The following is a 22,332-nucleotide window of genomic DNA, read 5'->3' as shown; positions in this document are numbered from 1 at the left end:
ACTTCTGAAATAAGGCATTGGGTATATAAGTAATAGAAGAAAGTCGCATACGATCGTTTTATTTCCAGATATGCTTAAGCATCATTTGGAGGTGTAACAGGTGTTCACAAGAATACGAATACAAAGAACAGTGCTCCACTACACTTATCAGCAATCACTAGGAGCTGATGTAAACAAACACAATAACACTAAATCAAAAACATACTAATACAAATATGAAGAACGGTGATCTACTTCACTAATCCCTAATTGTTGCTATAAACAAATACGAAAACAATGCATCAGAAAGACCAATACAGATACAAAAGACAGTGTTCCACTTCACCAATCAGCAATCTCTAAGAGGTGGTGTAAACAAAGAAGAGAAGAGCGGATCAAAAACATACTTGTACAAATATTAAGAATTGTGATCCACTACACCAATTAGGAATCACTAATAGGTGATGTAAACAAATGCAAGATTAATAGATCAAAAGCCAATTGAAAAAGAAAAAACTCATATGGAGGATGATAAAATAATTTTGTTGCGTTTCATCATTTTGGATAAAGATATGCCAATACAATGAGTCCAGAGCAAACAAGACCAGAAGGGAACCCCAGTCTGTGGTGAATATTTACAAAAAAAAAGAAGAGAGACTGAGCTACATCGGGTCAGCAAGAACAAATACCAGATGAAGACAAGTACCACAAACCAAGTGATCATCATAGTGAGTGCCCAGAAAAAAAAACACATTAAATTGAAAGTCACTGAAGCGACGAACACAGGAGCAAACATGTCCATTAGATTATGACAAATCCAGCTGAGAGCTGATAGCACCATTGCTATAAATAGGTCAATACCAACCTCTAGGGCTTAAATTCATGACTTATTTTTACTGTTCATGGCAAGTGATGCAGGTTTGGATAACTAAACATTGCTTTCCCGGCTGCTGCTTAAAAAAAACATTACACATATGTAAAATTCTGGTATGGTAGTAAAACGTGAACTGTACTACAGGTTCTTGATTTCATGTCTGCAGCGAGATGATGTTCTGATGCCCCACTCCACCTTAACAACTGAATGCAAATTGCCTCACCTTTAGGAGATTTTGCAGTCTTCAAATATTTAAAAAAAATTACACGTTACATGGCTTTCTTCAGGAGGTTGAATGTTTTGATTTCCGAGGCACGCCGCGGTGGAGGGATGCGAAAAATTTGACTACCTGGTTTGTTTGTCATGCGCTGGCATCGTACAGTACACGGGCCTCAATGGTTTTGCTTTGATCGGTATTTGACCACCGAGGCAGGGACCAAGCACACGTCTTGCGGGTCAGCCGCTGAGCACCATTCCACTGAGCCCCCGCAGTTCCCCAGCTCTTTTCTTCGATCACAGCTGAATACAACTCTAGAACAACTATGTCGATGCAGCAGAAACTGCATTTTAGAGACTTCATCATGAGTTAGCCTTAAACACAAGCTCCGCGAGCCGTCATTGCCAGAGCCATATCGCGATGGGCATGCCGGGCGAAGAGCGCTTGCTTATCACACAAAATGCAGCCACCACTGTAAACAATCTGCGACAACGATACCACATGGCATTCACCTTTTTTATCTCAGGAGGTTTCCGCTTCTTCTTGTCCGCGCAATGCAGAAACAACGTCGGAAGAGTTGTGCTCTTGAACTCCTTCGGTCCTTTGCGAAGGGGCTCAAACTGATCAGGCTCGAAGTGAACCTGCAACGAATGCGCACACATGCACAGCATGAATGCGGATCTATTTGGGCCTACTAATTTTCCCACTTACCTCACAAAAGCGGGAGTTGTCGTTGGCTTTCCATTTATCCCGCTTCGCTCTTTTTAAACAAGCTGTGTCTCACAAACTGCTTGCAGTTTGCGCCATTGCCGGACAGCAAGCAGCCCATATGGTTATCTCTCAAACACAATGAAGAATTGCCTAGAAAGCAGCCACTTCAACTAAAGGAAGCAACACTTTGCACAAATGATGCTACGTTGGGCCAGCCACACGACGCTCACATAGGTCCACAGCTGCACGAAGAAGACGTTATGGCAGTTGAACATGTCTTGCGTCAGCATGTTGAACTTTTCGCCACTGATGACAAGAATTTGAGCCTATACAAAGGGACAGAACACACCATTGAGCTTGTGCCGGGTGCATTGCTATATGCCCGCCTAGCTTACCGATACAGCAAAAAGGATCGTGACATCATTGAGCGCCAATGCCAAGAGCTTCTCGAAAAAGGTATTATTGTGCCATCTTCCAGCTCATAGGCCTTTCCAGTTGTCATCGTTTCCCAGCCTACAAAGAAGCAATTCTGTGTAAACTATATACCACTTAACAAACATACCATTTGTGTAGCACAGCCACTTCCATGTGCCGATGATATTGTGGATGATATTTTCGATTGCTCCCTCTTCGCATGTCTCTATTTGAAATTTGCTTATTGGAAAATTGGGGTGCGTCCACAAGATCAACCCAAAAAATCCTTCATCACGCATCGTGGCACATTTCAGTGGACGCGTATGCCATTCGGACTAAAGAATGACCCAGCTGCCTTTCAAAAGGCTATGCACGCTGTATTCGAGAGCCTGCAGCCTCGTCACCCAAAATGTGGAGTTCGAGTTTACTGGGACGCCATTCTTCTCTTTTCCACAACTTTTCTGGAATTCATCGACTTGTTACATGAAGTACTTGCAATATTACAGAACGTTGGTTTCAATGTTTCCCTTTCCAAATGCCCATTCGCCGGTACATCACTAACGTTTATGGGTTTTGTCATTTCAAAAGATGGAAAATGTCCAAACACAAAGAAGGTAGAAGTCATTTTGAAGGTGCCTGTGTCTACTACTCCCAGGGCAGTGCTGTCGTGGATTCAAACTGCAAACTTTTACCGATGCTTCATCCCTAATTTCGCCAAGGTGGTCGCTCCTCTCCAACACATTGTAAGAATGGAAGATTTTTAGTGGTCTCCAGAATGTGAGTCAGCCTTTTATGCCATCCGTGAAGCCCTCACTTCCGCGCCTGTTTTTGGTCATTTTCAGCTATCGGCCCGAATAACTGTGACCACAGACGCTTCTGCCTGAGCTCTTGTAGCAGTACTCTAACAGTGTCAAGATGGCAACGATGGGGTAATCGAGTAAGCCAGCAGGGCACTGACCCCCACTGCAAAAAAAACTGCATAGCAATGTCTGGGAGTGCCTTGCAATACATTGGGCCGTTGATCCCGAATTTCGCAGTTGTCTCTTGAACAAAAAATTCTGTTTTTTTTTTCACAGACAACTGGACAGTAGCATGTCTCGCGTGAAATATGAAACCATCACGCTGAGCCGGCATGTTGATGGACCATGTTGAGTTTTAATTCACTGTGCAACACAAGCCTGGTAAGCAGAATGTGATCGCTGATATGATATCACGTCTTTCTTGCGGTGTTTTTTAACCTATGATCACCCTTTGCCAGCTTCAAGGACAAGATGAAGAATGTTGATAATGATTGATACATGAGATTTAACGTTCCGAAACCACCATATGATTATGAGAGACGCCATAGTGGAGGGCTCTGAAAATTTTGACCACCTGGGGTTCTTTAACGTGCACCCAAATCTGAGCACACGGGCCTACAACATTTCCGCCTCCATCGGAAATGCAGCCGCCGCAGCCGGGATGTGAAACCGCGACCTGTGGGTCAGCAGCCGAGTACCTTAGCCACTACACCACCGCGGTGGGGAAAGTTGAAGAATGTTCTGCCATACGCTAAAGCCTACTAGACAATACTGGTGCACCTCGAGATTTCGTCATCATTGACAACATACTGTACCATTGCGCGTCCCCCAGCCTGAAGACTATTGTTGTTCCACTTAAGTTACGCCAGGCGGTCCTCGAAGTTGCATGCACATGATCATAGTGCTCTTGTGGATTTAAAGCGTACGCTGAAGAAGGTGCAAGAACGTTACTGGTGGCCCAAGATTAGGTCTCTGATAAAACAGTATGGTCAAGGATGTCAAACATGTCAGATTAATAATCGGCCAGTGAACAATAATGTTGGTAAAATAGGATTCATGCCAACTTCGGAGGCTCCATTCTCTGTTGTCGCTGTGGACCACGTTACGATGCCCTGCATCGACAGCAGCAGGTACATACTTAATGTTATAGACTTCGACACACGCTTTATAATTCCTGCTGCGGCTTCCACTACTTCCACGGGATAAGTAATTCAATATTTCTATGCTGCGTTTTACCGCTACGGTGTTCCAGACCACTGCTTGTCAGATCATGGTCGTGCTTTAGAGTCAAGAAAATTCAAGCGCTTTCTTTATCTTCATGCAATTCAGCAGCATTCATAGAAATCTTCATGGAATTCGCGCAGCAAGTAATGGGCTGGTAGAAAAAAGCAATGCTACCGTCGTCTCAGTACTTAGAAAGATATGCCACTCCAATCTGTTCCTTTGTGGGAAAAGCTCTGTGCTACCGCGTTTGCCGTGAACACAAGCCTCAACAGCAGTTCACAGTTTTCCTCATTTGAACTGCTCCAAGGATATATTCCAAAGCTACCAAGATAAAGGTTTCGTCGTTCAAGAGATGAGACCCTCGAAACAACACTTTTTGACCTTGCGAAGACTCGCGCTGAAGCACCAGAAAACACCGTACGAGCACAACAAAGTCGCAAGAATATCTATGACCAAACCCATTGTGAGAAGAAATTTCTTGTGGGCCAGTCAGTATGTGTGGCTCCTACGCCAAGAGCAAATCACTGACGGTACAAAGGTCGCGCCGACTTTTCAAGACCCGTACAAGACTACAGAACAGAAAACTCCTACCACTTTTGAGATCCACCGTGTCCATCTTGATATCAAAAATTATCCGGTAGCCGACGTAAAGGTGGCCCATGTCAGCCAGCTGAAGCTGTTCCATCAGCCATACATTGATTCAGCACTTTTTCAAGCCCAGAATTTCCAGCCTAGCTCTTACACCGCTAATATTTCTGACGGATCACAAGCCGAGACAGTTTTTGATGATGCTTCCGAAGGTGATGTTTCTTCGGGACTATCAACTCAGCTGTCTGCTTCCATTTCCGGTGACAATACATACAATGAGTCACACCGTCGTGACCACCCTCGGCGTATCGTTCAGCCTCTCGGTGGCTCCTAGACTATGAGACTTTAAAAAAACGGGGTTGGGTGATGTCGAAAGCGCATCGAGCATTTTAAAAAAAGAGGGGTCGGATGTGAGACAGCCAGTAGTCTGGCCGCCCTGTGCTACATGTTGAGCTAGTCGTGACGACGTTTCGTAGCTGTTCCTAGACACGCGCGTGCGCCATGACTGCATTGATGCCGTAGCTTCTGTTTATTAATGTCATTTTCGCCTTATCGCCGCCTTGTCTATGTTGGCGAGTCCTCACAAATTGAAAAATTCCCTTACATTTCAAATTGGCGTCCACAGCAACAGGACACAACCGTTTGTTTTTCATCTAGGTTTTTGGACGCGGTGTGAACCGTGACTAGCACATGGGATATCTTAAAGTTGGCTGAACGCATGGGTCTCAAGGGAGCGTAGTTTAGAACTTGGTATGAGGAGCGAAAGGAGCGAGAGCATACAGAAAGGGCTGCAGAGTGAAAGGCGAAGAAGGAAAAGCTTGAAATGGAATTAAAAGGCTAAAACAGAGCAGTTGGAGCCAGAGACGCGTGAAATGAAAAAGCTGCTAGAGGGCGTGACACGCGAAAAGAAAGTACTGATAGAGTGTGAGACACGCATAAAGAAGCGGCACCTCGTATTAGAAAAGCGACAACTTGAGTGGAGACTTTAACTTGTTTTGGGCCAAATGACGCAGTCGTAAATGCAACAGGGTAAGCCAGGTGTTAATGTTGGCTCTGATAGCACGGTTTGCCGGTACGAGCTAAATTCCTGCATGGTTAGCCTGGAGATTAGCCACATCCTTACTTTGGAGCGAGAATCTAAGATGGAGGAAGGCAGAGGGGTGTGCAGCCAACAAAGCAGGAGTCACGCGGAGCTTGTTCAAGTGACGGATAGCTTCCCAAGCTTGGAACATGGTAGTTCCGTTCGTAGTGACTGTTGCCTTCGAACCCCTGAGGGGGTGGGCACATCTAATGAAGAGGTAGGATTACCTACAAATAGTTCTGCTGAAAGAGCGCAAATCATCACCTGAGTGATGACGGCAAATGCCGTGGTGTAAGTTCTGAGGTTATGGCCACCGTTGTTTGTGTACTGTGGTATACGGTAACTGGGACCACAAGCATGGTCGAACTCTATGCAAATGCTCCGCCACAGTGGTCTAGTGGCTAAGGTACTCGGCTGCTGACCCACAGGTCGCGGGATCGAATCCTGGCTGCGGCGGCTGCGTTTTCGATCAAGGCGAAAATGCTGTATGCCCGTGTGTTCAGATTTTGGTACACGTTAAAGAACCGGCTTCTTTAATCTATCAGCGTGACTAACACAATATAGCCTAATGAATCATGTTTTGCCCAATAAAATATCCCAATTGCAATAAAGAATATCCTATTCTGCGTGCGGGAATCATATACAATTCTTTCTGCAAGATTCACCAGTGTAAAACAGCAGCTACGTAACTGATACTGACATCCTCATAGGAAGTCACCTTGCCGAAACGTTCTGTACGCCATTCGCAAACAGCTTGTATGTGCGCATTGCTGTTTACTTCAAAATACCGCAAGGTGTAGGAAGAGCCTCGGAAAAGAAGATCACCCCTATTCGTTCATATACCAACAAGGCAAAACTGGTGCGTTTTTTCTCAGAAACTAAAACTTCCTAATTAACAAGCTATAAGCACTTATGTCCATGGTTTGAAAAAGTAATAAGCTCCTTCCCGGGTGGTTGCTCTATCAGTGGAACCAAAAAGAAGCTACAGCAGTTGACTCTACAAGTACCGATCAACTCGAAGCAGGCAGAGAATCGATACGAGAAATCTCTTCCCAGGAATAGTGAAATGGGGAAAAAGAAATCACGAATTAAGATGTCGCCCCACCTAGTTGAGGATAGTTTTGTTATACGCAAACCCACACGGTAAACGAGCCTCACTAAAAAAAACACCGAAGAAAAAATGTTTTTTCTTCTACAAGAATCAAACAAAACGAATTTGGTCAGTGTGAGAGCTAGCGAAAGATAATAAACCTGTTCCTCGCTACATCAGCAGGGTAGCCAATTGGTTCGCTACCAACTGAGAAGGACAAGTAGAACAGAAGATCACGAGTTCTCGATGACTGAATAATCGCGGCTCCAACTTTAGCGCAAGGAAGTGGCGTACCCAGGTCGTGGCACACCAGGCGTATGCCCCCCCCCCCCTCCTGCCTTTCCACCCAGATTTTTCCGCCTTGGCAGAAAAATCGAAAATGGCAATTTCAAGGGGGTGCCGCTGCCAAACTCAAAAAGGTACCGCCCCCACCCCCCGCCCGAACAAAAAAGTTCTGGCTGCGCGCTTGTCGCTGGGTGCTGTGATTGTCATAGGGCTGATTCCCTCAATATTATGTAGGTTACGTTTAATTCCGATTCAATCAATTCATCACTAGGCTGAGCCGAATGCTCCATCAGTTGCGTCTGGTGGCAGGCGAATATCTATTTAAAGTGTGAAGAAAAGAAAAACGAGGCACCACGTACCTGGCAACGTTGAATCAGACCATCACTTGCGGGCTACACAAAGGGCACTGCTAGCCAGGACATCTGTTTCGTATGGTCGATTCTGTCTTCTTTTTGTTTTTAATACTTTTGCCTTCACACCATTGCGTGTGCAAGTAAGGCAGCGATGTGCGATCCCTACACGACATGTGCTGTCATGTCACGCACGCAAGTGGAGGCTTGTGGGTGACAGCCGTCCGCGCTTTCTCTATATTTCGCTGCGATAGTACAATTTAAAAGTGAGTTGTGGGGAGCCTTGTAAGTTGGCTACACTAAGCGGTGGAAAAAATACACGAACAAGGCTCTAGAAAGCATAAAAACATATTGCGCTTGTGTAAGCTACATAGTGCACAGGTGGCTACCAGACCTCGTCAGAAAAACTTTCTGCATGAAAGAGTGGGCATAGTGGCAGCAACGAGGACACTATGCTAAAACGATGCCTTTTTTTGACGCAGCTCCTTGTCAGCCTGATCGGACCCCCGCTCTGCGCAAGTGCCGTTCCTGGTTTCAGCGCTGCATCGCCTTCTGACGTGCCAATCTGCCTGGAGGGTCATGTGGTCTTCGGTGGCGGCACGCCCCTGGACTTTCCTATCGCCCCCGTGCGCGATAGTTGCGACGTGTCCACCCGTGTGCCTTATCGAAGATTCCACTCCGCGCCCTCCTTCAACGCAGTCATCGATCATCCAATCATCGCCAACGCAAGACATGTGACGTCCCGCAGCGAAGCTATAAAGGAACCGGCCATCAGCTTCAGCTTCAGTGGGCATAGTGGCAGCAACGAGGACACTATGCTAAAACGATGCCTTTTTTTGACGCAGCTCCTTGTCAGCCTGATCGAACCCCCGCTCTGCGCAAGTGCCGTTCCTGGTTTCAGCGCTGCATCGCCTTCTGACGTGCCATTCTGCCTGGAGGGTCATGTGGTCTTCGGTGGCGGCACGCCCCTGGACTTTCCTATCGCCCCCGTGCGCGATAGTTGCGACGTGTCCACCCATGTGCCTTATCGAAGATTCCACTCCGCGCCCTCCTTAAACGCAGTCATCGATCATCCAATCATCGCCAAAGCAAGACATGTGACGTCCCGCAGCGAAGCTATAAAGGAACCGGCCATCGGCTTCAGCTTCAGTGGGCATAGTGGCAGCAACGAGGACACTATGCTAAAACGATGCCTTTTTTTGACGCAGGTATGTTACTTTTCTGACGCGTACGTAGTCCGTAGCGATGACCGTTTTTATTGCTGCTGCTCTGCCCACAAGTGTTTGTTTTGTCATGTTCGGATGCAGTGTTTTCCTTTAACAGTATTTTACTGTGTGGTGATGTCCAACCTAATCCCGGCCCCCCCAAAACTGCACCTGGAACTCATAACCGGCCGCATAGCACTCGTCCCGCTACTCGTTCATTCGGGAATTTTATTTCGACCCCTGAGCTCGGTGCACGTTCCCGAATAGCTGATTGTTCTATATCAGACAAACCCGATGTCGCTGCTTTGCTTTCACAACTGCTGGCTACTCAGCAGCAAATCGCAAGTGATATTGCTGACATTTAGCTCCGTTTCGACAACCAATTTGATGCACTCGAGTCTCGGGTATGTGCTTTGGAAAAAGCTTCCACGGGTTCCAACTCAAATTCTGCTTCTGTTGGGTCGCCTAACGCATGCATTGCCGAACTCGCTTCCAAGATTGATCTTGAGAATCGTTGACGGCGCAACAATATTGTAATTTATGGACTGGAAGAGGAAGCCTTCGAAGACGGTGGTTGTTTGGCAACTAAGATTGAGGCGTTTTTTACTGAAAAGCTGCAGATTGAATGTCCTCAGATTGAACGTTGTCACAGACTCGGTAGATAGCAACTAGATCGTTCCCGTCCTGTTACACTTAAGCTTCTTGATTATCGGTATAAAATGACCATATTTAAGAACGTTGCAAAGCTTAAAGGAACTAAAATTTATATTAACGAAGATTTCTCTCCGCGAGTTCGCGCTCTGCGTAAAAAAAAATGTGGGACGCCGCAGCTCCTTTTCGTGATATAGGGTGTTCTACTAGTTTGAGGTTTGATTACATTCTAATAAACAAAGCTCGGTACTACTGGGATGAAACACTCAATTCCCTTGTCAAAGCACCTAGTTTTCCAAATAATTCCGATGCGATGCCCTTCCCGGCTGCATCCGGTTCGGAACTACGATCTTCTCCTGGTGAACCTTCCCCGGCAGCAGCGCCTGTTGTCTCCGGTTGACGTCGTCCCGGCAGGAATGAAAATTTCGTCCTTCTAAACTTAAACGCTAGGAGCGTAATCAAGAAATTGCCTAGCCTTCTCTCCTTTGTCTCAGCGTATTCGCCTCACGTCATCGGCATTACTGAAACGTGGCTACATGATGGTATCCTTGATTCCGAGTTCACTCCCCCAGGGTACACAGCAGTTCGCACCGACAGACTCGTGGGGAAAGGGGGTGGTGTTGCTCTTCTTATCCGTTCGGACTTAAAATTTGCTGTGATTACAGGCCCAGCCGACACCGAGTCTGTTTGGTGCAAGATTTGCCTCGAAAATGTGCAATTGTCGTTTGCGTTTTCTATCGGCCTCCTGCCTCGAGTATTGAAACATTACAGATTCCTAATAACTTCATGTACAAGCGCAATTTTAGTGCGTCGAACTTCATTTGCATGGGCTATTTTAACGCCCCAGGTATCCACTGGCCTTCCCTTACGTGTGATGGTCGCGAAAGTAATATTTGCAAGGAACTTATAGACTTTACAGTATCTTTCGGCTTAACTCAAATTGTTCATGGTGCCACCAGGTTGAATTCTGTTCTCGATCTCGTATTTTTAAGCTCCGACCTTTCGGATAAAGGTTTTGACTATGAAATAATTGATGGCCTGTCTGACCATCAGGCTGTTCTCGTTTCCCTCGCATGCGTAATCAATAAACCGCGATATGTTTTCACTTCGTTTCCTGACTTCGAACGTGCGGATGACCTTTCTGTTTTAGACGCTTTGGCGGATGCGTACGATGACTTTGTGCCACTCAGCGCTTCAGGAGACATTGATACACTAACTACCACTTTTGAAAATCTAGTAAAATCATGCATTTCAGAGTTTATCCCTACAAAGACTAAAAAGAAAAACACTGATGTTCCCTGGATGACCCGCGATCTTTTACACTTATCTCGTAAAGTCCGAAGACTTCGGCGCTGCAAATCATCGAGCAATCCAGAAAGCATTATCAGGTTTACTGAGGCCAAGAGGGAACTTCGAGAGCAGCAAAATATAGCTAAAGATTTCTTTTTTCGTGTTCAACTTCAAAGTTTACTATCCGACAATCCCCGCAAGTTCTGGCGCTCGGTCCTGCCTCGCGATGCTTCTTGTAATTCTTTCAAAATAAACGATAGAATCATTGATGATCCGGCGGAAATTTTGAACAATTTTAACTCGTTCTTTCAGTCTGTCTTTACAGTCGACAATCTGGTTGTTCCTTCTTTTTCCAGCTTGAATTCAACGGCTCCAATCAGTGATGTAGTGATCACTGAAGAGGGCGTGTTAAATCTCGTACTTATGGACCCGATGGTATCCCCAACATGTTTCTCGTTCGCTACTCCCTTTGGACCTCTCAATACCTTACAATAATTTTCAATAAATCCGTAAAATCTGGAACCGTTCCCAGATCTTGGAAAAATGGCAAAATAGTACCTTTACATAAATCCGGTGACAAGCAAGTTTTCAGCAATTACAGGCCCATCTCTCTTACCCCTCATTCCTGCAAGCTATTAGAGCATATTATATACAAACATATTATTGCATTTCTCGAATCTAACAATTTGTTGTCTAGCTTCCAACATGGATTCAGACGAAGTTATAGTACTGTTACGCAGCTAACCGAATTTGTGCACGACATTTCTAGTAATATGGACATTGGTAATCAGGTTGACGCACTATTCATCGACTTTTCGAGAGCGTTCGACACTGTACTTCACTCTAAATTACTAGGCAAATTAAATGCCATATAAACAACCCGCAACTAGTTACTTGGATTTCTAATTTTCTTTCTGAGCGCTCGCAATACGTTTGTTATAACTCAACTGACTCCGACATTGTTAGTGTTAATTCAGGCGTTCCACAAGGTTCTGTACTTGGCCCGTTACTGTTCCTACTGTACATAAACGATTTGCCTAATAACGTCACCTGTAAAATTCGTCTGTACGCGGATGATTGTGTTTTGTATGAACCCATCGACTCTCCTGAAGCCCATTATCGTCTAAATGACTCAATTACTAAATTTTGTGAATGGTGTGTAACCTGGCAAATGAGTATAAATTTTAACAAATCTGTGCTTATGTCTTTCACGAATAGTAAGTCCCCTTCCTGCTTCACGTACTCGTTTAACGGATCCACCTTAAAAAAGGTAACGGAATACAAATATCTTGGTGTTGTTCTTTCTAGCAATTTATCTTGGTCTCAGCATATTAACTTTATCTGCACAAAATCTTTAAAAAAGTTAGGTTATTTAAGACGAACACTGTCCCAATTCCCCAAAAGCACTAAATTACTAATGTATAAAACACTGATTCGTCCTATACTTGACTACGCATGCCCCGTATGGAATCCACACAAGCAGGGTGAAATCGATGGAATTGAGGCCATTCAAAAAAAACGCTATCAGATTTATTTGTAACCGCTATGATCGCTACTTTTCACCTTCCCTTGCCCTGTCTTCTCTTGAACTAACCGCATTACGCATGCGCCGTCTAAAGGATTCTATAAAACTGCTTTACTGTTTTATTAACTTGGTCTATCGCATGTCCCACAATACCTACATCTCATTTGCCTCGCCGTCCACAACTAGAAGTAATCACCACCTTAATATCAAGCCTTACCATTGTCGTACTAACACATTCAAATTTAGTTTTTGCTTTCACTGCCGAAATGTGGAATCAACTGTCCAGTGATATTCGCTCCCTTCCGCTGGAAAATTTTTTACTTGCCCTTGCTGATTTGCGTTAAGTGTTCTTTTGTTTTATTGCTCTGTTGATCTGTTTGTTTGTTATTTTTTTTTTCATTCTGTAAATGCTCACTCCTGCCATAGCCCCAAATTGGGGGCTGCAGTATGTATAAATAAATAAATAAACCCGACATTCGCCATTTAAGCTATCACTCAACATAATCCCTGTTTTTCTAGGTTCATGTAGTAGGTAAAAAGGGCGGAAATAGCGAAGCATGAGACCAGGCAAAAAAAATGATCAGGAAGTAATGAGCTCAAAACTTCGGAAAAGTATTTGACGTAACCATTTCCAGCAATCTCGGACATTCACTACACCGGCAGGCGAATTTCTATTTTAAGTGTGGCAGAAAGAAAAGCAAGGCACCGCAAACCTGGCAACGTTCAATCCTACCGTCGCTTGCGGACTACACAAAAGCCACCGATAGCGAGGCACAGTCGCATTAAATACGGTATCGATTCTTGGGAAAACACGTGTGCTTGTCATTTGTCATCGATTCAGCACATCCAAAATCGGTGAATACGCGTTATCACTTTTACTTCCATGCAATCCCCCCATGCCTCTGCGTTACTCCGATCTTACAATATCTTGCTGGCTATTCATTTGTTCAAGTTCAACATAACCATCTTATTATTCCACTTGCTGCTTCACAACAACCTGCCACTTCCATTATTGTCACGTGATTTCTCCCACAATAAGTACCTGACGAGATTCGCAACTAATATTTTTGTTACCCATAGTTTGTAGTAATTACAGCAAAAAAAAACCATCTGCGTTCACTGCATTTTTATTTTGGAATGGTTTTCCTACAGCCATCAAATCTCGTGTGTTCTTTGCAATTTTTAATGACCTTAAGCATGCACTACCACTTTTAGTTTCAACTGGCAGTGACGGTTAAGGTCATTTTGAAAAATCGCAAATGACACACGAGACTTGATTGCTGTACAAAAAATATTCCAAAATGAAATTGCAGTGAACGCAATTGAGCGCTCATGTCATAGCTCTTGTCAAATAATTTTTTACCTTTGGTTTTTTTCTTGATGCACTTTATTCACCTTCCACTGTTGTAATTGTAAATGTTGTATCTAATGTGTTTTGATTTTGCCAAATATTCTACACAATTGCTGTGTTAGTTATTGCCCTTTATATTTGTGTAATTAACCACAGGTCCTACTACAGCTGTTTTTTTTACTTTGGCACCCTGGCCTGTGTATTTGTTGATTTTGCAACTTTTTTGAAAGCAATAAACTAAAACTAAAACAATCTCAACCTCAAGGGGAAGCGCTCAGCATAATGCTATGGGGAGCAATCTATAAAAATTATTACTACGCATTGCCATATTTCTTCGCTAACAGCACTCAATGAACTTTATGCCTACAGCGTTTTTATGCTGCACATCACGATTACTTTCTGTCCTCTCGAAGGATTTTTTTCCGGGGCACTTTTCTTCCTCCGTTAAATTTGCATGGTGTGATTTCGATCACTTATTTGCTATTCGCACTCTAGTGGCATGCAGAACAGGGCATTTCTATGGTTGGCCGTTTGGTGTGAATACGCCATATTATTTGTTTTCCTGAAGAGCACTTCTTGTGGTATACTGAGGAAAAGCAGCGGTACACAAATAAAAATATTGCCTGCCGCTAAAATGATTGAAAAGTGCATGTTGATCACGTTAAAATTCAGAAAAGTGAAAATATGTGTTAAAAATTGTCACTCTAACGTGCGCGAAATTAGTAATAGTAAGAAGTACTAATAACAAATCCAACAATTTATGTGAAACTTATGGTACCAGACGTCAGTTTAGAAGCACACATCTATCTATCTGTCTATCTATCTATCTATCTATCATCTATAGAGTAGCCTGCGCCATTGTGCTCTCATGGCCGTTTGGCTAATAGGATGTATACCAAAATCGGGATGGCCAAACATGACTGCATGACAACCTAAATGACAGCTGATAGCATGAAAGTCATCACATGCATGTCATGAGCGGCCTGATTTACACGCCAAAGTATCGGAACTTTTGCAGCCGTTTCGCTAAGTTGATATATACCAAAGTTTGTATGCCATGAAAAAAGTCTACAACAAACATAAATGGCAAAATTTAAGGTGCAAGTTATGACACGCATGTCGTGTCAAGTCAAGTTTATTACATATTTCACATTCAGTTACAAGGTTGGAGTAGTACAAGAGGAGGTCCCAAATTTTCATAGAAACTGACGGGGGGGGGGGGGGGGCCTCCTATGGCGACTTGATTGGGGTATTTACAAAAAACGTACAGCAAAAGGTGCGAATTTGTGAGAAATGTCTAATGAGCTTAATTAACAGTAACAATATTATTATTACATAACATAATGGTAGTACTACTAATAAAATTAAACACAAAAGTTTTGGACAGCAGGTATAAAACTCGAACAAAGCAACTGTACATGACTGGACAAATACAATTACTTTTTCATCAGTTGCATAAGTTGTAGAAAGGCAAATGCTAATATAAAGCTAACACTGAACTGTTGAAAGCTATAAACAGGTAAATACACAAGTCAGATGATTCCATCAATTCCTGAAGAAAATGGTTTTGCTACGCGAGGTGAAAGTATGAATGTTTTGCGATGATTTATGTTGAAAGGGCAATGAATACCAAATTGCTATGCTTGAAAATAAGGCTATAAGCTTGTCGTAGCTCGTTCTTACGGCTGGAAAAAATATTGCTCTGGGAAAACCGGGTAATATTGCTGTTAGTTAAGTGATGATCAATGCATGCAATTACAATATCATGCGTGATGAGCCTATATATAGGAAACTATGGACAATCTGGCGAAATAATTTTCTTATATACAGTATGTTAAGCTTTGGAATCAATGAGCTACAGGAAGAATAAAATGGTCTAAAAGTCAGTCTAACCGCTTGATTCTGCAGTCGCTGCAGTCGTTCACTGTGCGTCATGCAAGTGTTGGCCCAAGATGATACACAAAACGAAATATGACTGTGAATGTAGGCAAAATACAGAGAACGTATGACGTGAGGTGAAAAATACGTACGTGACTTGATGATAACATTGATTCCAAATGCAAGCTTTTTAACGAGTAAAGCGGCATGTTTATGACATTTTAGTACAGTATTTAAGATGATGCCAAGAAACCGTGCTTCAGAAGAAGTGTTTATTACCGATGTGAAGAAAAGGTTGTATATCAGGTGAAATTCGCGGAGAATGAAACACCACAAAGGCGATTTTTGGTTGCATTGATCTGCAGCTGATTGCTCAGGCACCATAGAGCTATGTAATGTAAATCTGTGTTGAGGTCAGTCTGGAGCGTAGAAACTGAGCATATATAGAAACTGATTGTATCGTCAGCGTAGAGTATACACTTGGTCCTAGCAAGAATGGTAGCCAGGTTATAATTAAACATCAAAAATGATAGTGGGCCTCAAATCGGTCTCTGTGGCACACCTACGTTAATGAACTTGGGTGATGAAAGGTGACTGTATACGTGTACCATTTGAGACCGATTAGCAAGATAGCTTTTAATAAAGCTCGAAGGAGGGCCAGACATGCCGAAAGATTCCAGTTTTTCAATTAGTATGCGATTATTTATTTTGTCGAACGCCTTCGTCAAATCAATAAAGACAGATTCCAAGAGTAGTCCTTTGTCAATAGCTTGTTTAATTTCTTCAGTTAAGGTGATTTGTGCCAGCTCAGTCGAATATCCTGGACGGAATCCAAATTTTTGTGGCGAGAAAAGTAAAATAGTTATTCGATTACTTTACCAAAAAAAGGGAGGATACAGATAGGCCTATAATTCTGGACAGAAGTCTTATCGCCCTTCTTAAAAACGGGAACTATTTTACCAACCTTAAGGCAGCTCGGAAACACACCCGCAGAAAACAGCTTGTTGATAATAAGAGACAAAAGTTGTGATATTATGCCCGAGACTAGTTTCACTTTAAAGGGGTCAATATTGTCTAAACCTGCACTCGTAGTCTTCAATGATACGATGACCTGAAAGACCTCTTCTGCATGCGTCGCACGTAGATAAAATGAATGACTACACCGTGGTATATCAAATACATGAATTGCTGACTGCTCCTTCTCCGCATATGCGCAGAAACGCTCACTAAACGCAGTCACCGTTTTTTCTGGGTCAGTATACATTTCGTCCCCTTGATTTATTTTCATTGTGGTTGCTAAGCACTCCTTTTTGTTCAAACATTCTTTGATGGTTTGCCAGCAACGTCTCGTGTTACCCGTATTTTAAAAAATAATAAATATCCTGGTAGTGAGTTTGCTTAGCACACTTCAATAAAGAAGCTAATATCGAATAATACTTCTGGAAGCGGGATTTTAATACAATGTTGAAAGGCTGCTACTTTAGTTTTTGTGAAGGTTATTCTTTTTATTATTATACTTCAACAATGAGTTAGTTATCCGTGGATTTCTAGGTGAACAATACCACTTCGTGACACTAGTTGAAGTGGTACAAGCCTCTATACCTTTGATTGATTGGTTTGTGGGGTTTAACGTACCAGAACCACGAAATGATTATGAGAGATGCCGCAGTGGAGGGCTCCGGAAATTTCGCACACCCGGGGTTCTTTAACGAGCACCCTAATCTGAGCACACAAGCCTACAACATTTCCGCCTCCATCGGAAATGCAGCCGCCGCAGCCGGGATTCGATCCCGTGACCTGCGGGTTAGCAGCCGAGTACCTTAGCCACTAGACCACCACGGCGGGGCATCCTCTATACCTTTGGCGATTACTTCTGACAAAGACTCAAAAGCATTTTCGGCGCAGTCCTCACAATTCACTGAAGTCTCGTCGACGGCACTAATCGTTCGCCCAAATTTATCTGCATCGAATCAGCGTTTAGTGAAAACGTTACTCGCCTTGCTGCTTTTGGAACCTAAAATGAAAACAAAAAACAGGATTATGATGTGCAATAATATGATCTATCACAGCAGCAGTGTGATCACTTGAAATATTCGAGATGATGTGATCTAATAATGTATTCGAACCTAGGAGATAACTTCTAGTTGGTGCGGAAATATGCGTAGAAAGCCAGTAGCGTATAACCAGTGCATATATTCCAGGAACGACAATCTCTACAACCTCCTGCCGAAGAGCCTGTAGTTCCTGTGCTAATTCCGCACAAGTCGGCATTTTCATGGTAAGCAATGAAGAGAGGTAACCAAAATACAAAGCGCACAATAAAACAATCTATGTCAAAGGCAGCAGTGGAAGCGGAGAAAAAATTCAAAACACAAAGAAGTATCAACACGCAACGAACCTGGACGAAGTGAAGACAAGGGTAAATGTTTGCGCACAGCCGCAACCACTGCTGCCAAAATGACGAGCAATGGTGAACGATGGCGTATTTGTAGGGTTTTTCCTCCGGTAGATGATGAACGTAGGGGCTGAAGCTCAGTGACGTAGTTGCGCGTGCCGAGGAAACAGCAGCAACAGCTACGCAGCGCTGTCCAAGAGATCCGTGCAGATAAGATTCACCACTTGGACGGAGAGAAGACAAGGGTCAATGCTCGCACACAGCCGCAACCACTGCTGCCAAAATGACGAGCCACGGCGAGCGATGGCGTATTTTTAGGCGTTTTGCTCCATATCCGGCGTGTAAACGCATGATTTGGATGACATGGTGTTGGGGTGCTCATGGCTGTTGAGCTTTAAGTATATGCAACAAAACTGGTATTCCGTGATGTGACTATATTACGAACATAAATGACAGGTCGTAACATAAATACCAGTAAATGCATGTTATGCACGCCATGAATAACATGCCACGCTCACGGTGAGGTCACAATTGTTTCAACCACTTTATATACACCGAAAATTGTATTGCCTGACTAGACTAAATGATGACCGTGTTTGACGTGTAGCATTATAAAAATAATGGCTTGCGTGTCGCGCATAGCATGTTTTACATGTCACTCTCATGAATAGCTCATGCCTATTTTATTCACTGGACATTTACCAAAATTGGTGCAGCGTCACATGACTGTATAAGGAACATATATGACAAGTGCTAATGTGGAAGTATTGATATGCCTGTCATGTGCGTCATGACTTTCGTCCCACGCTTACAGTAAGCTCGTCGTCATTTTTCCCGCTTGATATACACCAAAAAGGGAGGTATGTAATGTGAATTCATGAATGAAAACTAACAGACAATAGTGCTAGCAAAGGAGATGCCATTAGAAGTAATTGTAATGTAAATGTGAATAAATACAACGGGATGAAAAGGTAGCTTCCCATTAGCAAGGACCGAATCTGCGACCATCGAATAACGCGTTCGATGCTCTACCACAGAGCTGCGGTGGCAGTCATCCCTCATCCACTTTATAGAATATATATATCTGTGTGTGCATTTGAACGCGGGAGCGTCAGTCAGCGCCACCTGTTGCGATTACGACGAGTGTGGAACACATTTTTTTCCTGTTTTGTTTTTGGCGCATAGAAAAATGAAGTGGCAAAGAAAGCCAATACTTCTGCGGAACGAAATACCATTTATTTGAGGCACCATACAATGAAGCTTTACGTGTCGTACAGTATATTGATCTATATCTGACGGAGAGATAAAATCAAACAGTGGCCGAACTAGCGCTGAATAGGCTGTCCGCGTGTACTGCATCAATTCGGATTCGGCCGGTCTCTAATGCGATTCTCTTTTTTTTTTGCTTTTTTCTACTTTGAATAGGCGTATTTGAGACTGCCTGTAGTCTGGATTCTCAGAGCGGATAAGCCTGAGCGGATCTCATTTGGTAGGCTGTCCTGGCAGACGGCATCAGTGGCCTGGGGTCGTTAAACGATAGGGACTTCCATCTGGTCTACAAACGGTGGCACATGGTTCAGAAGTTCTGAAAATAGAAGTCAGACTCTTCCCCGGCAGCACTGCGGAAAACGCCGCCACCAGCGCCCCTATCGCTGCCCCGGCCATAAATGGGTAGTGCAAAGAGAGCCATCCGCAAGCGAACGTGTATAGGCCCTACTCTTTCGTTTGTCTTGAGGCGTCGTTCCCTAAAAACCAAGGGCCTGAAAAGATTCTTCCTTTAATCCAACCTCGCTTGAGAAAAGTTGGAAGCTTATGAAAATGAACTATGGGACATGCAAACGATGTTTTAGATATTTCAGCGTAATGCAACTGGCAAATTAAATATAACCGAGCATCGCATGGCATCGATTTTGATGCAAGCACTCCGACTTTAGTTCTGTAACGCCTAAATGCGTTAACCTTGGCATACAGAGGATTCCTAAGCGATGGCGTGCATACACGGGCTATCTATCTTACGATCAGCAGTACCGAGCTCGCTTTATCTGGTACGATTGGTCCTGGCGATTTTTGCTTTTGCAGATATACCATCCATCTACCTCTGGCTTCCTGTGCGTTTAACTGTTTTATTACGCATGCTGGAATACTCTGTTGAAGGTTGTGCTTTGTTTGTATGTACTGCAAATGGGAACACATGTGTGTCCACTATCTCGGTGAACAACGAAAGGCTAAACAGAGGCCTTCGAGATATATATCACTCCATAACGGAGACCAACGGCAAGAAAAACCTGATTGTGGTCGCGATTATTTCACAATTTACCTCTGCGACACATGCGTGTTCTCTTTTCTTAGTTAAAAATGGAACTTAAAGCTCTTAAAGCCCTACGTGAGCAACGCTGTGTGGTGGGGACGACTCCAGATTATCGGTGGTCGCGGCGTGTGCATGCGATGTTTATTGCGCTCGTCACCTGTATACTGTTGCACGGCGCGCACAGCGGTCAGACGTTCTGTTAACGCCTCACTATCGAAGCTATCACAGTTCTGCGTCAAGGCTACTCAAAATAGTAACAGCAGATCTACATTATCACACATTCTCCTGCGACCAGCTGTGGAGAACGCGAGTAATTCGCTTAGCCAACACGCTCGGAACAGCCCGTCTCCAGCGCTCTCGCCATACTGCTTCGCAAAAGCTGTGAAAATCAGCAAAAACAGAGTATTGAAGGACTCTGGCAAAACTGAAATCCGTTACGTCTGCGGCAATCCAGAACGCAACAGTAGTGTTCACTGGCGTCTTCTTTCGTAAAGTGCGGAGCTGTTGCGTCTAAGCTAATAAAACAGGCAGAGTTTTTTTGATACTTTTACTGGTCGTGAAGCTTAGCTGTAACTACATGGAAGAGCTTTGAACGCTGCCAACGGGGTCCGCAGGGTGGCGCTGCATCACCACGCGGGGCATCGCAAACCAACGCAAACCAAGAGATATGGCGGATGAGTCGAGAGAAAGGCTTTGGGGTGGTGGAAATAAACAGAGAGGTGCATAGGTGGGGTGGTTTTCAACGAGACAGAATTCACTTCAATGGGCGGCTAGGTCATGAGGTGGGTTGGCGGGACGCGCAATAGCTTTTTTGGAGGGCAAGCGGGCCCTTCGAGGTGCAGGATAGCTAGTAACAAGGAAAACAACCAGGGAGACTCTGACAGGTGGTATGGACAGATACGATTCCAAAGTGGCACCAGTATCTAAGATAGATAGAGTCCAGGGCAGAAAAACACGTAGTCACGACCGAGCCAGTTCAGACATATAATATATCAACATGCAGGGTAGTAGGAACAGGCTGAAGTGGGAAGAGATAGAAGAAGAGCTAAGGGAGGAGAGGCCGATGGTATACGGTTTTGTAGAAACACATATCAGGGACATGGAACAACTTCCTAACAATCCCGACTACGCGTGGGAATATTGTAATACAACAGAAGGCAGCAGAAAGGGGTGATATATTGGGGCATTCATTCATAAAAGTACAGACTGGCAAAGGGTCAAGCAGGAGTGCAAAGAACATTTATGACTAAAAGGGAAAGCGGCAGGGCAAATGACACTCCTTTGTTTTGTGTACTTGTAGACGGGAACAAAGGCCAGAGAGGAAAACCAGGCAATGGTAGAGTGTATATCAAATGACATTCAGGAGTTAGGAGGAGAGTGCGAGATAATTATACTAGGAAATATGAATGCGCACATAGAAAATATACATGGGTATACCGACCCGACAGGCAAAATGATCATGGATATGTGTGAAACGCTTGATTTGATCATTTGCAACAGTACCGAGAAGTGTGAAGGGCAAACACTAAGGTAGGTAGGAAAGCTGCAGTCGACGATAGATTACGCACTGATGTCACATAGGATATATGATAAGCTCAGGAGAATGCACATAGATGAAGGTGGCTCCAGAAGTCTGGGTAGTGATCACAAACGTATCAAGCTAAGTTTCGGAAGAGCAGTGAAAGTGGGAAGGAGACAAGATGAGCAACTACAGGAAAGTTTTTAATTAGAAAGCCAAATAGAAATAGCTACTAAACAAATTGATAAAGTAGCCACTCAGGATAATAAAACAGTGTGGACATACACGATTCTAATTAGACTGTTTGAGCTAGAGGTTGCTAAGGCACGTGACAAGTCACCCCGGAAAAGAACACACAAACCCAAAAGTTGGTAGGATGAGGAAGTTAACAGAGCCATAGCAAATCGTCAGGTAGCCTCTAGAAAACACAGACATCCTAAGCAGCGGGGTGAACCAACAGATGATGCTGAAAGAAAATGGGAAATCTTTCTAAGCTGTAGAAGGGATGCATCCCTTCTGATCAATGAAAAGAATAAAAGAAGGGGAGCCCAGTAGCTGCCAGAACTACATAAAAAAGATAGAAAGGCAGCTGCGAAA

The 22,332-nt window shown here is 43.8% G+C and overlaps 2 protein-coding genes across 6 annotated transcripts in view; one reads left to right on the top strand and one right to left on the bottom strand.

Moving 5' to 3' along the window:
• The window catches only part of LOC119167556 (uncharacterized), a 115,434-nt gene extending 96,454 nt beyond the window's left edge, over positions 1-18,980 (bottom strand). For 2 of the 5 annotated variants that reach the window (XM_075890790.1, XM_075890791.1), the window contains exon 1: positions 17,912-18,980. The gene's annotated coding sequence lies outside the window, so the exon portion shown is untranslated. Of the gene's footprint in view, positions 1-1,202; positions 1,524-1,582; positions 1,712-1,781; positions 3,190-17,911 lie in introns of those variants that run through there. The other 3 variants (XM_075890788.1, XM_075890789.1, XM_075890792.1) reach the window with 3 other exon arrangements.
• LOC142803159 (uncharacterized) lies at positions 8,066-17,914 on the top strand. The gene is made up of 2 exons (XM_075888257.1): positions 8,066-8,821; positions 17,715-17,914. Exons 1-2 carry the CDS (start codon positions 8,066-8,068, stop codon positions 17,793-17,795), a joined length of 837 nt encoding a protein of 278 aa, XP_075744372.1. The 3' UTR covers positions 17,796-17,914.
• Positions 18,981-22,332: the final 3,352 nt, after the last annotated feature.

The sequence above is a fragment of the Rhipicephalus microplus genome, chromosome 3 (assembly GCF_043290135.1).
Source record: "Rhipicephalus microplus isolate Deutch F79 chromosome 3, USDA_Rmic, whole genome shotgun sequence".
Taxonomy (NCBI): Eukaryota; Metazoa; Arthropoda; class Arachnida; order Ixodida; family Ixodidae; genus Rhipicephalus; species Rhipicephalus microplus.
This window is presented reverse-complemented; position numbering and strand designations above follow the sequence as displayed.